Source organism: Gopherus evgoodei, chromosome 7, assembly GCF_007399415.2.
Source record: "Gopherus evgoodei ecotype Sinaloan lineage chromosome 7, rGopEvg1_v1.p, whole genome shotgun sequence".
Lineage (NCBI taxonomy): Eukaryota > Metazoa > Chordata > Testudines > Testudinidae > Gopherus > Gopherus evgoodei.
Window position 1 is genome coordinate 35,227,569 of NC_044328.1, and position 15,235 is coordinate 35,242,803.

The following is a 15,235-nucleotide window of genomic DNA, read 5'->3' on the forward strand; positions in this document are numbered from 1 at the left end:
CATCCCGCAGCCCTCACCCCTGCACACCAACACTCTGCCCCAGCTCTGAGCCCCTCCAACACCCCAAACCCCTCATCTCCAGCTCCAGTGGGTTGCGGGCATCAACAATTTCCTTCAACTGGGTCGCCAGAAAACAAGTTTGAAAACCACTGCCCTAGGACACTCTTTCTGTTCTGGAGTTACACTTAATTTCTCAAGGATATCATTTAAAGATCTGCAAAGTACTGTGCAAACTTAGGTTCTGATCCTGTACACATCATATTGCAGGTAGAGTGGTCTGCCCATATTCATTGCATTCCAGGACTGGGGTCTAAAATGTAGCCAGACACCTCTGCACCAGCTACACCACATCTCATAGGTGAAGATGTGGGGACAAAGTTTTCCACCTGGAATGCTAAGGGAATTTTAAATAAGCAGAGAAAAGAGCACAAAGGTTTCTAGGATTTGTACTTCCCATGGGTGTACTTCCCATGGGTGAAACTGGACTTTGACACTCCACACTGCTCTTTGTGTGTGCAGGGATTTTAACTTTTAATATTGCTGGGTCAGCCTATTCCTAACGAAGAGAGAGATCATTTCTACAACTTACAGGGTTTAAGCTCTTCAGTGATGAGGCAGAGGGCCATCTTTTCATAGAGTAGCAGTACAAATTCCAGAGGTAGCAGATTTATGGCTGCTGTAATGATATGGTAATGAACAAAAACCTTGTCATTGGCTTTGCCTTCTTTGACCTCATTAACTGAAAAACAGCTTTGTCTTATGGTGGTATTTCCTGCTTTAAAATAGCCATTGATTTTATGGAAAATAGAAAACAGCCATTCTGAAAGGATTTTTGGGAAGGTCACAAACGCCATGATATGATATATGTGAATCTGAAACGTCACTCCAATTAGTTGCAGCAGCAGATCAGTGTTTTTCCCTAGTTTGTGTGGCTTTGGTGCTGATTTTTGTTCCCAAGCCTTGACTCTGGCTGTGAAGTGCAGGTGAGTATACACTGCATTCATTCACTAACTGCATTCATTATTTTCGAAGCCCCACTTGGAAGTTTTATCAGTAACCATCTATCGTGTCAAGTGGGCATCATGCTTGGAGGACTGCTCGCATCTGCTGGACTGATCCTGAGTTCATTTGCCACAAGCCTGGAACACCTCTACTTTTCATTAGGCGTGCTTACAGGTAGAAGGGATTCATAATGTTTGCCCCAGCCATTACCTTTACATTAGAGGGCCCACCACTGTCCCACTGACACTGCCCAGCTGCAGTCAGCAGAGGCTTTCAAGCTGGAACCCCCTTGTTATGAAAGAACGACCAGCTTGCAGAGAATTATGTGGGAGGGCTCCAGGCCTCTGGTACTTGCTCCTGATCTGAAATATCCCCAGTTTTGGCGACCAGCCTAGCACACAGCAAAAGTCATCTGTTCAACAGTTGTGTGGCTGAGGGTAAACTTCTCAGATGATAAGAGGGTGGGAAAGAGGATTGTTTGTTTGTTGGTAGGTTATTGGCTGGCAGGGTTCCTTTTGGTGTAATGCTTTCAGAGTTTTGTTGTAATATAAATTATAGGTTAGGACACACAAAGCTTTGCATTGGTGATTTTTTAAATTATTTAAATCAAGGTAAATGATTAATAAATTAACGAGAGAGTCATTGCATCAGTTTCTTAAGTCACCATTGCATGGCTTATTTCTGCATGCTCTACATTCAGTTAAGAAGCACAAATCTTCTGTTGAATGCATTATCCTAATGCATCCTCCCTTTGAGTTCAGCCCCAGTGTTAAAAGAATACCCTCAGTCTGTCCTGTTTTTGTATAGTTGCTTGTACAATAAAGAAAGGGAGAGGTTGCAATAGTTATACTGAAATTCCTGCCTCATTAATACTGCCATGGTAGCCACGGTGATATAAGCCTTGTACTTGGTCCCCTGCCGTTGAGTAGCAAGTTGGTAGAATTACTATACTTTGTGTGCTGCCAACAGCTTATTTGCTAAGAAAAAAAAAATTCCGTGTTACAGTGTGTGTTACTCCTGCATTACAATGTTAATCCTTGTCCAATGTGTTCATAACAAATAAAAAGGTCCCTTGTAACCCACAGCACCATGTCACATACTCTCCTATGGCACTGAGGCTTCCTTTATGAGAGCGGTTATGAATATTGAGGAAGTGAAGCAGTGTACATTAAGTTGTAAACAGTCCATTTCACAAGCAGTGAATTTAGTCTGCAGGGACTGAGTAGGGAAGAAATGAACTAATAGTAAAAGGCTGGTAGTGCTGATGCAGTGAGCTGACCTGTAATCTAGAGGGCAGTTGAAAACAACACTAGCTTTGTTGTGTCAAAATTCACTGCCCTTCCTGGGGTTTGGCTTTCTTCACAAAGAAATAAACAATGAGGGAACATAAAGTTCCATTCAAACCTTCCCCCCAAAAGCCACAGGTCCTGCCTCAAGGCACCCAAGACCTCTCTTGGTGAGGTAACAAGCTGCTGGTCTCAGTGTGTCAATTTAATCCATTCAGCTCTCTCCCAGCAGAGTCAGCACCTGTTAGCAGGATGGAGTGTTTCAGGCCAACACTGATAGCCTGCTACATCCTGAGAATCTCCCAGGCTTGTGCTTTCTGCCAAAGGCAATGGGAGAGGTACCTGTGTAACTGAGGGTGCCATTTATTTCAAAATGCCAGCCTGGAATAAGTTTCTGTGTCTGATTCAGAAATCCCTGCAGAAATGCCAGCACTGATGCTAACATCTGATTCTTGTGCATCTGTCCTTGAAGCTCTGTAGCAAAATCCATGAAATTGTTCTCTGCCCAGATGAATCTAATTAATCTACTAAATAGGAATGGCATCTTGTTCTGAGTCTTTTTAACCTCGGTTCTGAAAGTGGTCTCAGCACCTTGAATAAAGACTTTCCCAGGGGATTTAAAACTGCACAGAACTCCAGCCAGTTGAAGTGCAGAATTTCTTCATCTTGTCAAAGAAAGTTTCTTGTAGGACATTTTACAGTAGAGAGAAATTCCCTATGCCATCCTTCAGAGATCTGCAAACACACAAATCTGCCCTGAAAATAGATATTTGGGTTTGTAGCTGAGTGTAATACTGAGCAATGGTAGGACCAATGTACCTGATGCAATGATATCACAATCTAAATGAGAGGTCTCTCCATCCCCTGGCACTCAGAGATGCCTGGGTACAGGGCCAGGCTACTAATAACTGGCTGATGATGCTGTGCTCCTATCTACCCTGAGTACCTGTTCATATGCAAAGCTCATCAATCCTCACTGAGCCACTGCGTTGGTACAGATTAGTGAGGTTCAACTATATTTGTTTGACTTGGCATCCCTGTTTTTTTCTTCATGTTTTTATCCCATATTCACTAAATTGAAAATGTGATAATCCACAAAGGGCCTCTTCATTATTAGTGCTGATGGGAGTGGGTTACTTGGTTAGTTTAATGTATCCTGTTACTTGTATTCAGTATTAAACAATCTTCATTCTGCTTTTTTCCCTAGGACTTGGATTTGCACTTTGTTATTCTCCAGCCATAGCAATGGTGGGAAAATATTTCAACAAAAAGAAAGCACTGGCTTATGGAATAGCCATGTCAGGGAGCGGAATCGGTACCTTCATTCTGGCCCCTGTGGTCCAACTCTTGATTGAACAGTTTTCCTGGCGTGGAGCCTTACTCATCTTGGGCGGTTTTGTTTTAAATCTCTGTGTCTGTGGTGCCCTGATGAGGCCTATTACTCTTAAGGAGGACCATAAACACTCTCCTGAGTTTCTTGAACAGGAGTATGTCTCAGAAGCACAGAAGCAAGACTTAAAGCAATTGTCTAGCTGTTCACCTTTATTCAAAGCATGGTCTCATGAATGTCTGTGCTGCTGCTCCTGGCAAGAATACAACTTCTTCCTGATGCCAGACTTCCTGGTGCTAGCAGTGTCTGTTTTATTTATGGCATATGGCTGTAGCCCTCTTTTTGTCTACCTAGTACCTTATGCTTTGAGTGTTGGTGTGAGTCACCAGCAGGCTGCCTTCCTTATGTCCATACTTGGTGTCATCGATATCGTTGGTAATATCACGTTTGGATGGTTGACAGACAGAAGGTAACGACAAACCGCAAACTAGTTATAAGCCTTTGCATGTGGAATAGCCAGGTGGAATGCTTGCTAACATACATTTTGAGGATATTACAATGGCTTGTGTTATTTTTCAAGTAGATCAGCTCAATTTATGGTATTTATACAACTTTCAGAAATGCTTATTTTTTACCTTAGTTTTCATCTTTGAGTTAACTTATATTTTTAATTTTCATTTTTAGAAATGAATAACATTTGTCCAAAGTTGCTGTTGTCTATAGTGTAAATGCAGTTCAATGTTCAGTGTATATTAAGCATTGCCCTCTGTGCCAGCTCTGTAGAGGATGTGATCTACTACTTCTGCCTTTTTGTCTCATTTGTGCTGTTGTTGTGGCATGAAAGGGATGAAGGATCTGGCACTCTATTGTGATGCATAAACACAAAAGGGCAGAGCTAAGGTTGTATGTGAATCGTAACTTCTACATTTCCTGAGGTTTTAGTGCTTAGCCATGTTTTGCTACCTTTACTCCATCGTGACATTTTGTTCTATGCAATGTCTGTAATACTGGTAGCGAAGATCAGGTGAGTGTGGCAGTAGGTTATTCTAAAGGTCATCATACTTATTCTTTCAGTCGTCGTACTTATTCAGTACACTGGATATTTGAGTCAATGCGGATTGTGGATTTGATTCTTCTCTCACTTACACCACTTTTAACTCCATTGCATCAGTCCTGATTTACACCAGTAAAAGTAAGAAGAGGGAATAAGGACATTTGTCTTATTTTTGCAAAATATTAGGAACAGTCTTAGTGATCTTAGATATAAATACAGAGGAGTACAGTAACTCCTTGCTTAACGTTGTAGTTATGTTCCTAAAAAATGTGACTTTAAGCAAAACGATGTTAAAGCGAATCCAATTTCCCTATAAGAATTAATGTAAATGTGGGGAAGTGGGTGTTAGGTTCCAGGGAAATTTTTTTCACCAGACAAAAGATTATATTCTATATACAGTATAAGTTTTAAACAAACAATTTAATACTGTACATAGCAATGACAGGGAGGGATATCTCAGTGGTTTGAGCACTAGCCTGCTAAACCCAGGGTTGTGAGTTCAGTCCTTGAGGGGGCCACTTAGGGATCTGGGGCAAAATCAGTACTTTTGTGAAGGCAGGAGGCTTGATGACCTTTCTGGGTCCCTTCCAGTTCTATGAGATAGGTATATCTCCATATCTGATTGTGAAGCTTGGTTGAGGTGGTGGAGTCAGAGGGTGGAATATTTCCCAGGGGAAGGCCTTAGTGCTGAATGATGAACTAGCACTCGGCTGAGTCCTCAAGGGTTAACACATTGTTGTTAATGTAGCCTCTCATACTCTGCAAGACAGCACAAATGGACGGAGGAGAGACAGCATGGCAGACAAAGACACACACCCCGTGTGTGAGAGAGATGTGCATTGCCCCTTTAAGTACGCTGACCCCACTCTAAGTACATTGCCTTTTTAAGTGGATCAGCAAGTTGAGACAGCAGCTTCTCCTAGCAAGCTCCCTCTGTCCTGAGCCCTGTCATATCCCCACCTGCTCTATGGAGATGGGGTAAGTGTGACACCCTGACATTATCATGCCCCCCCTCCCCTGCACAGCAAGCAGGAGGCTCCTGGGAGCAGCTCCAAGGCAGAGGGCAGGAGCTGCATGTGGCAGTGGCTCGGAGAGGGACAGCTGAACTGCCAGCAATTGCTAGCCTGCTGAGCAGCTGCTGAACAGGGAACTTAGGGGAGCGGGAAGCTGATAGGGGGGCTGCCAGTCCAGCCTGGTTCCAAGCCCACAGCTGCAACAGGCTGCTCTTCTCGCAACCAGTGGACAAAGCAGGCGGCTGCCAAACAACGTAATAAGGGAGCATTGCGCAACTTTAAACGAGCATGTTCTCTAACTGATCAGCAATGTAACAATGAAACATCAGGACGAATTTAAGTGAGGACTTACTGTATATGTTATTCAGATAAAGTTTTAAAACCGAGACCGAGGATTGAATGTGCCTGGAGGTTGAACTACCCTCACCCCACCCAGGGTGGTCCCCAAGAAAACTGAGGCTTGTGCATAGTGTAGGGAAGCTCGCACTGCTGTTTCTATTGTGTGTTCTATAGGTAGATAGAGACCCAGGTTTGTCAATCCAACACAGTGTTAGAGCCCTCACTGGCTGGGTTTTGCACATGGAAAGCTGTGTGGTAAGCCCGACATTAAAACTGTGCAGCATAGAAAAGACAGGAAACAGGTTAACACAGAAAATATCCCAGAACTCAACCTTATGTTAATTGCATGTGGTAAACTAATAGGTCTGGAAGTGAACAGAAACAGAGAGGAAGTACACATGATTGACTTATCCTTCTTCTTTTTAAAATCTGCAGGTGTCTGAAGAAGTACCGCTATGTTTGCTACCTCTTTGCTGTGGGAATGGATGGCCTCTGTTGTCTCTTCCTTCCTGTTCTCCAAAGTTTCCCTATGCTTGTGCCATTCTCATTTACCTTTGGGTATTTTGATGGAGCCTACGTTACACTGATGCCTGTTGTGACAGCAGATGTAGTGGGAACTGCTTCCTTATCATCAGCCCTAGGGGTAGTGTATTTTCTTCATGCACTCCCTTATCTAGTGAGTCCACCCATTGCAGGTCAGTTCACAGATGACTATACTGTACTGTTTATACTGTTACTCCGGATTTACCTTCTGAAAGCAGAATGATTTATTTATCTAGAGCTGGTCAGATGTGGGAAGTAATTTTGTGCATAAATTTTGTTCCATATGTTTCATAGAAATTTCAAACACTGATGAAAAATGTCATTGAAAAATCAAGTTCTGGTAAACGTTGCTCATCTCTAACTTACAGCCATCAAAATTATCCATGTTTGTGGAAAGACACATTAAAGGGTGAAAATACAGAGCCTAAAATTATAGAACTGTAGGATCGGAAGGGACCTCCCGAGGTCATCTAGTCCAGCCCCCTGTGCTGAGGCAGAACCATGTATACCTAGATCATCCCTGACAGGTGTTTGACCAACCTGTTCTTAAAACCTCCAGTCATGGGGAGTATACTACAACCTCTCTTGGAAGCCTTTTCCAGTGCTTAACTAGCCATATAATTAGAAATTTTTTCCTAATCTCTAATCTAAATCTCCCTTGCTGCAGATTTAGCCCATTACTTTTGGTTCTACCCTCAGCGGACATGGAGAACAATTGATCACTGTCCTCTTTATAAAGGCCCTTAACATATTTGAGGACTGGTATCAGGACCTTCCCTTGTCTTTTATTCCCCCTTGAAACTAAACATGCCCAGCTTTTTTAACCTTTCCTCGCTGGTCTGGTTTTTAAAAAACTTTTATCATTTTTGTTGCTCACTCCTGGACTAATTCCAATTTCTCCACATTTTCTTAAAGTGTGGCACCTGGCTGGACACAGTATTCCAGCTGAGGGCTTACCAATGTTGAATAGATCGGGATATTTATCTCCTGTGTCTTACATACAACACTCCTGTTAACACACCCCAGGATCATATTAGCCTCTTTCACAAATGCAAAACATTGTTGACTCTAATTCAATTTGTCATCCACTGTAACCCTCAGATCCTTTCCAGCAGTATTAGTGCCTAGCCAGTTATTCCCTATTTTGTAGCTGTGCCTTTGATTTTTCCTTCTTAAGTGTAATATTTTGCACTAGTCTTTTTTTACTTTAATCTTGTTGAAATCAGACCAATTATCCAATTTGTGAAAGTAGTTTCAAATTCTAGTCTATGAAAATATTTAATAGTATTGGACACTGGACAAGTACCCCACTAGTTTGACAAGAACCATTTATAACTACTCTTTGATTATGGTCTTTCAGCCAGTTTTGCATCCACTTTATAGTAATTTAATCTAGACCACATATCCCTAGTTTGCTTATGAGAATGTCATGTGGGACTATGTCAAAAGCCGTGCTAAAATCAACATATATCACACCTACAGCTCGCCCCCCCATCCAGTAGGCCATTAGCCCTGTCAAACAAGGAAATTAGGTTGATTTGGCATGATTTAGTCTTGACAAATTCATGTTGGCTATTCCTTGTAATCCTGTTATCGTCTAGGTGCTTGCAAATTGATTGTTTCATAATTTGTTCTATTGTCTTTCTGGATACGTATAATTCCTCAGGTCCTCTTTGTTCCCTTTTTTAAAAGATAGGTACTATGTCTGCCCTTCTTCAGTCTTTTGTGACCTCACCCATCCTCCATGGGTTCTCAAAGATAATTGCTAATGGTTCTGAGATTGTTTCAGATGGTTCCTTAAGTATTCTAGGATAAATTTCATCAGGCCCTGCTGACTTGAAAATATCTAATTTATCTAGATTCATAGATTCCAAGGCCAGAAGAAACCATTATAATTATCTAGACTGACCTCCTGTATAATGCAAACCATAGAATTTTCCAAAAATAATTCCTAGAATTTTCATACCTTTTAGAAAAAACATCCAATCTTGATTTAAAAATTGCCAGTGGTGAAGCAACTGCCACAACATTTAATACATTGTTCTGGTGATTAATTATTCTTACCATTAAAAATTACTTCCTGTCTGAATATGTCTAATGTCAACTTCCAGCCATTTGATCCTGTTATATTTTTTTTCTCTTGAACTGAAGAACCCATTATCAAATATTTGTCTCCATGTGTAAGTACTTGTAAACTGTAATCAAGTCAACTCTTAACCTTCTCTTTGTTAAGCTAAATAGATAGAGCTTCTTGAATCTGTCTCTATAAAGCAAATGTTCTAATCTGTTAATCATTCTCATGGCTCTTCTCTGATCCCTCTCCAATTTATCAATATCTTTCTTGAATTGTGGACACCAGAACTGGACACAATATTCAAGCTGTGGTTGCACCAGTGCCAAATACAAAGGCAAAATAACCTATTCACTACTACTTGAGATTACTCTGTTTCTGCACCCAAGGATTGCATTAGTCCTTTTGGTTACAACATCACTCAGGGAGTTCATGTTCAGCTGATTATCTACCATGAGCCCCAATTTTTTTTCAGTGTCACAGTTTCCCAGGATAGACTCCCCCATCGTGTTAGTACGGCCTATATTCCTTGTTCCTAGATGTATTCATTTACATTTAGTCAAATCTAAATCTATATGTTCTTTAACCTGGTACTTTCCTGTTTTACTTTGTGTTCCTTCCACCTGTTTGTTAATATTTATTGTGTTAAGTATCTGGTCACAGTTTGCCTTTTTAGTGAAGATTGAAGCAAAATAGGCATTAAACGTATCAGCCTTCTTGATATCATCTATTATTAGCTCACCTTCCCCATTAAGTAGAGAACCTATATTTTCATTCATCTTTTTCTTGTTCCTAATATATTTATAGAACCTCTTTCCATTGCCTTTTATGTCCCTCACTAGATGTAACTCATTTTGTACTTTAGCTTTCCTAATTTAGTCCCTATGTGCTTGTGCTATTCTTTCGTATCCCTCCTTAGCAAGTTGTCTGTTCCACTTTTAGTAGGATACCTATTTGATATTCAGGTCACTGAAGAGCTCCTGATAGAACCATATTGGCCTCTTGTTGTCTTTCCTTCACATTGAGATAGTTAGCTGTTGTGCCTTTAATATTAACTCTGTGACAAACTGTCAGCTTTCCTGAACTCCTTTTCTGCTTAGATTTTTTTTCCATGGGACCTTACCTATCAGTTCTCTGAGTTTGTTAAAGTCTGCTTTTGTGAAGTCCATTGTCTTTATTCTGCTGCTCTCCTTCCTTCCTTTCCTTAGAATCATGTAATCTATCATTTCATGATCACATTCACTCAAATGGCATGAAGAGCCACAGACAATCCTGGTATGAATCCTGTGGAGGTCAGGACATCCATGCAGCGTGCATCCCTCCTCAGCCCTGGCAACATAGCCCTCTACACTGCAATTAAAAACCTGCGGCTGGCCCATGCCAGCTGATTTAGACATGTGGGCGCAGACCAAGGGACTGTTTAATTGCTATGTAAATATTAGACTCAGGCTGCAACCCAAGCTCTGGGACCCTCCAGCCACACAGACGCCCATGACAAATTTTGGTGAGAAAAGAAAACACTTGGAGCAGAGGAGAGCATCTGGCCCATATTAAAAACAAAAGTCCTTCTCCAATATTGGTAAGGAGGTAACAAAGCCAGAAGAGTTAACATGGGTGGTGGGAGAGCCATGGGCTCAGGGAGGCTAATCCCTGACCCAGCCCGCCCCTTCCAGCTGAGGTCCCGCTTCCTCGCCCCGGTAGCCTGAGTGCCCCCAACCCTGGAGTGCCGGGCGGGCGGTGTGCTCCCCCCCTGCCCAAAGCACCGACAAGTGACCTCAGCCCCGGAGCGCTGAGCAGTGTGGCCCCTGCCCTGGAGCGCCGGGTGGTGCAGCCCCAGAGCTGTGGGTCCCCCTGCTCTGGGTGGCTCCAGCCACCCAAGTCCCAGCCACAGGCTGGCTGCTCTAGCCACAGCCACAGCAGGCTTTCCGGAAGAAGAGCAGCCTGCCTGGGCTAGGGCCAACTAGCGGCAAGCAGAAGGGAGCCTCAGGTCGGAGCATGGGCAGGGCTGTCTGGGGAGGCATAACCTTCCCCAGCCTATGATATGCACCGCCCATGGTAGTTAAGAACAAACATCTTAGCATGGCTTTACTTTTCAATTTGTGTATTTTTATAACATTTTCAAATATTATGAACAGTCCCAATGTGTTCTTCCCTTGTGACTGATCAAAGTAATCTCCCTCTGATGTTTTCATTGTGTTGGTGAGGAAAAGATCCCCGTGGCTTAGTTGTTTTCTAAATTCTATGTAAAATTCATGTGGGCCTTAGCACTAAACGATGGAAAAGAGAAAGGAAAATAAACAAACAGTATTTGAGTCCACTTGAGCCCTGAGCACAGGGCCAATGCATGACCTACACACCACTTGGGTCCCAGTTAAGCCCTATTTTGATGAAGTGAATTTGACACACTAAAAACAAATGGAAATTCAGGGGCATACAATTAAATAATGCAGCACATTGTTATTTAATTGTTTCATGTAGTTCAGCAATATAAAAAGTGCAAAAATGTATCTTTTGCTTTGAAATTAAATAACCCTTGAGTTTTAATCAAAGGATGTTCTTTTATAGACTTTAGGGTCGAGAGAGCTTTATCCGTCCATTTCAGAAATGTGGCATGGCTTAGGCAGTGGGGTTTACTGTTGAATTTCTTTAGTATGGGCTGGCAATAGTCCATTCAATTCTATTCAGGTTCTTAAGTAGCCATCATCATCACTGGGATATCTGAACACTATATCTCCTACCAGTTTAGTTTAAATTTCTGGCTTGAAAAATGAAGTAGGGATTAGGATGGTGATGTCCTGATCATTCCACAGAAAGGATTTATATCCATTTTGAGTGATGTGGGAAGATCACCGATTCATATTGCCTTTCTTGAATAGCCATAGTACAGTATATATGTCTTTCATTTTGTATTTGCTGTTCACTCCAGGTTCAAATTCCTTCTGCTTTTGATGCTTTTTAATTTGATTTGTCACAGCAAAAATGTTAATGGAACATTTCAAGTGATACACAAGCCCAGACAAAGTTTCTGGGTGTGGAACTCATGCACAGAATAGCATTTACTCCCATGATGGCTCTGAGCACATTTCCAGACTGTCAGCTAAATCAATGCTTTTAGAGGATGTTTATATAGGATTGTAGGGAAAACTCCAGTTCCCTTTTGTGATGGGGTTATGTTCTGAACAAAAGCTTCTAAAAACTTGAGCTAAGTATGATGAGATCATTATGTAAGATATTTGTTTTCTTTCCCTGGAGGCAAAATGTATTTTAACTGATGTGTCAGCTATATATGCCTGTCACTTAATCACCGTTGTATGTAATAAACTGCATTATGAATGCTGTACCATGCAAGGAGTTTGTAAACTACTAAATACCTTAAAAATTATTTGTTTTTCAATAGGTTGGCTGGTGGATACAACCAGCAGCTACACTGCATCATTCATTCTGTGTGGATTTTCTATGATATTCAGTTCAACATTACTGTGCTTTGCTAGACTAGCAAAGAAAATCAAAAGGACACAGCTAAGGTCACTTACCAGAGATACTGACACAAAACAGCAGAACTGGACAAATGGAACAGCAGCTTATTCTGTGTCTGGAGATTTAGACCAAAAGGATGTAAAAATATTGGCCACTGAGGCAAATAGCTACAGCAACAGATGACAAGTGACATCAAGCTTTGGTATGCAGCACAGCCATGGCTAAGAGAGATGTGACTGCACATGCTACACCCTTGAAGATATATTTTCCCAATACAATGAAAGAAACAAGGCATCTTTCAACTAGATTTTTCTCTCATATTTTAGTAGGATAACAACTGTGATTTATACAGCTCTAAAGCAAAGTTAAATGAAAGTTCTTCAGTTAACGTGTGCAGGATATTTTCTGAGTCAGTAATGCTGGCTCCAGAGATAATAGGATGAATCTACTGAGGTAATTGATCATAATCAGAGGTTATTCACATGACCATCACAAAGCAAAACTGAACAATAGAACTTAAGTTGAAACTGTTTTAAAAACAGGGCTAATGAAATAAGCTTTTCAATGTTGCACTCCGTTTTGTTTATCAGTGGACTGACCAGCAAAAACATGTTCCAAGCTTATTGGTCTTTGCCAAATGTTTGAAAATCATTGTTACAAATGTCAATGCCATTGTTAAGGAATTCTGCAGGAGAGTTGTGTTTTAGACCATATAGAACATTATTTCAAAGTATCTCTGAAGCAGCTTTAATTTTACAGTGTACCTAAATTTTGCACATAACTAGAATGCAGCTTTTTGAGATTCTTAGATTCTTGCAGCTCTGTTCCCAAACTTGCTACAAGATATTTGCCCTTTCCCACTTCAAAGGTCCCTGGAAACTGGATTTCTAGGGGGTAGAGTTCCAGTTCAGGTATTATTCCCTGTTGCTGATCCCTTTTGTGAACAGAAGTGAAGGGAGCCTGTGACTGCCATCCCAGCTGGCCTCTAGAGCCCAGTGTGTTTGGTTTGTCCTCCAGGGTTTTTATGCATGGGACCAGGCATACTGAAATGTAAAGGAGCCAAAGCAAATTCTCATTGCCTGAAATCCAAACCAGACCCAAATCCAGAGAGGTCCTTCTCTTCTCTAGAACTCCAGGGGCCAGATCCTCAGTGAATGTGAATCCTTGATTTACAACAGATGAGGATCTGGCCCTAGTTATTTTTGGCTTGTTTGGGCCAGCAGACAACTGCTGACATTTACTGCTGATTCAGACTTATTGTGTTGGGAAAAAAACAATACAGTTAGGTGCTTCAGAAAAGCTATGGAGTAAATATAGCTTGTGGGATACATTACTGATACATTCATCTATTAAATAATAAAAGAACGAGGAGTATTTGTGGCACCTTAGAGACTAACAAATTTATTTGAGCATAAGCTTTTGTGGGCTAAAACCAACTTCATTGAATGCATGCAGTGGGAAATATAGTAGGAATATATATATATACACAGAGGACATGAAACAGTGGGTGTTACCATACTAACTATAACGAGAGTAATCAGTTAAGCTGAGCTATTATCAGCAGGAGAAAAACTTTTGTAGTGATAATCAGGATGGCCCATTTCCAACAGCTGACAAGAAGGTGTGAGTAACAGTAGGGGAAAATTAGCATGGGGAAGTAGTTTTTACTTTGTATAATGAGTCATCTACTCCCAGTGCAGAGGGGCATTGCTGGCACATGATGGCATATATCACATTGGTAGATGTGACATCAGCCACACTATCAGAGGCTTATTCACCTGCACATCTACCAATGTGATATATGCCCCTCTGCCATGTACATTGGCCAAACCAGACAGTCTCTGCACAAAAGAATAAATAGACACAAATCAGACATCAAGAATTATAACATTCAAACCAGTCGGAGGACACTTCTATCTCCTGGACACTCGATTACAGACCTCAAAGTCACAATACTCCAACAAAGCAACTTCAAAAGCAGACTCCAATGAGAAACTGCAGAATTGGAATTAATTTGCTAACTTGACACCATTAAATTAGGCTTGAATAAAGACTGGGAGTAGATGGGTCGTTACACAAAGTAAAAACTGTTTTCCCATGCTAATTTTTTTCATCTACTGTTGCTCACACCTTCTTGTCAGCTGTTGGAAATGGGCCATCCTGATTATCACTACAAAAGTTTTTTTTTCTCCTGCTGATAATAGCTCACTTTAACTGATTATTCTCATTATAGTTAGTATGGCAACACCCATTTTTTCATGTCCTCTGTATATATATATCTTCCTATTGTATTTTTCACTGCATGCATCCCATGAAGTGGGTTTCAGCCCAAGAAAGCTTATGCTCAAATAAATTTGTTAGTCTCTAAAGTGCCACAAGTACTCTTCGTTCTTTTTGCTGATACAAACTAACACGGCTACCACTCTGAAACCTATTAAATAATGTCACTCTTTTACATTTCCAAAATGCTGTTCCAAAATGTAACAGACAGGTGACATCTAAACTCTGAAATGAAGGTTGTTTCTATGTTTTGATACTGTATAAGGTTGTGTTCTGTTTGTTCTCAAATTGATTAAAGTTCAAAGAATTTTCATTAACACCAAACTAGTATTTTTCTTTGTCTCTACAATGTATTCAGTAGTTGCTCATGATTTCCTAGTTCTCTGTAAATGTGAGAAGGGAAAGTGACACTGATCACAGTATATAAAGCTGATTTAGATCGTCGGGAGCTGATGGTACATGCTTTAGGGGCTTAACACTATATTTTTTTACTGTTTTTATAAATAGAACATGAATTGACGATTTATTTGTCATGCATATTTCAGTATAAAATATTGAAACATAATTTGACCTCACTGTTAGTGTTCTGAGAAGGTATTTATTGTGGGTACCATGCTACATAAAGCTAAAGAGCCTGATTCTGCAGTCCAGTTTAGCTGCACAGAGCATAGGTAAGGGGGTTGCATGCAAAGGTAGCTTTAAAGTAACCTTTGCATTTCACTGATACTACAGCAGCTCTGTGAAAGGGCTAGTACCCCTATTCACGGACTGCAAAGGGCCCAGGGGCTGAAACACCCAGCCATTCATCCACATATAACATGAGGGTGTCCCAGCCACATC

The 15,235-nt window shown here is 41.1% G+C and overlaps 1 protein-coding gene across 1 annotated transcript in view; it reads left to right on the plus strand.

The window, feature by feature from the left end:
* SLC16A12 (solute carrier family 16 member 12) overlaps positions 1-13,649 on the plus strand; it is a 51,886-nt gene extending 38,237 nt beyond the window's left edge. The window contains exons 4-7 of the mRNA XM_030571034.1: positions 1,033-1,176; positions 3,496-4,087; positions 6,460-6,719; positions 12,036-13,649. Of these exons, the coding sequence (XP_030426894.1) occupies positions 1,033-1,176; positions 3,496-4,087; positions 6,460-6,719; positions 12,036-12,298 (1,259 nt within the window). The 3' untranslated portion in view covers positions 12,299-13,649. The remainder of the gene's footprint in view (positions 1-1,032; positions 1,177-3,495; positions 4,088-6,459; positions 6,720-12,035) is intronic.
* The last annotated feature ends 1,586 nt before the right edge of the window (positions 13,650-15,235 follow it).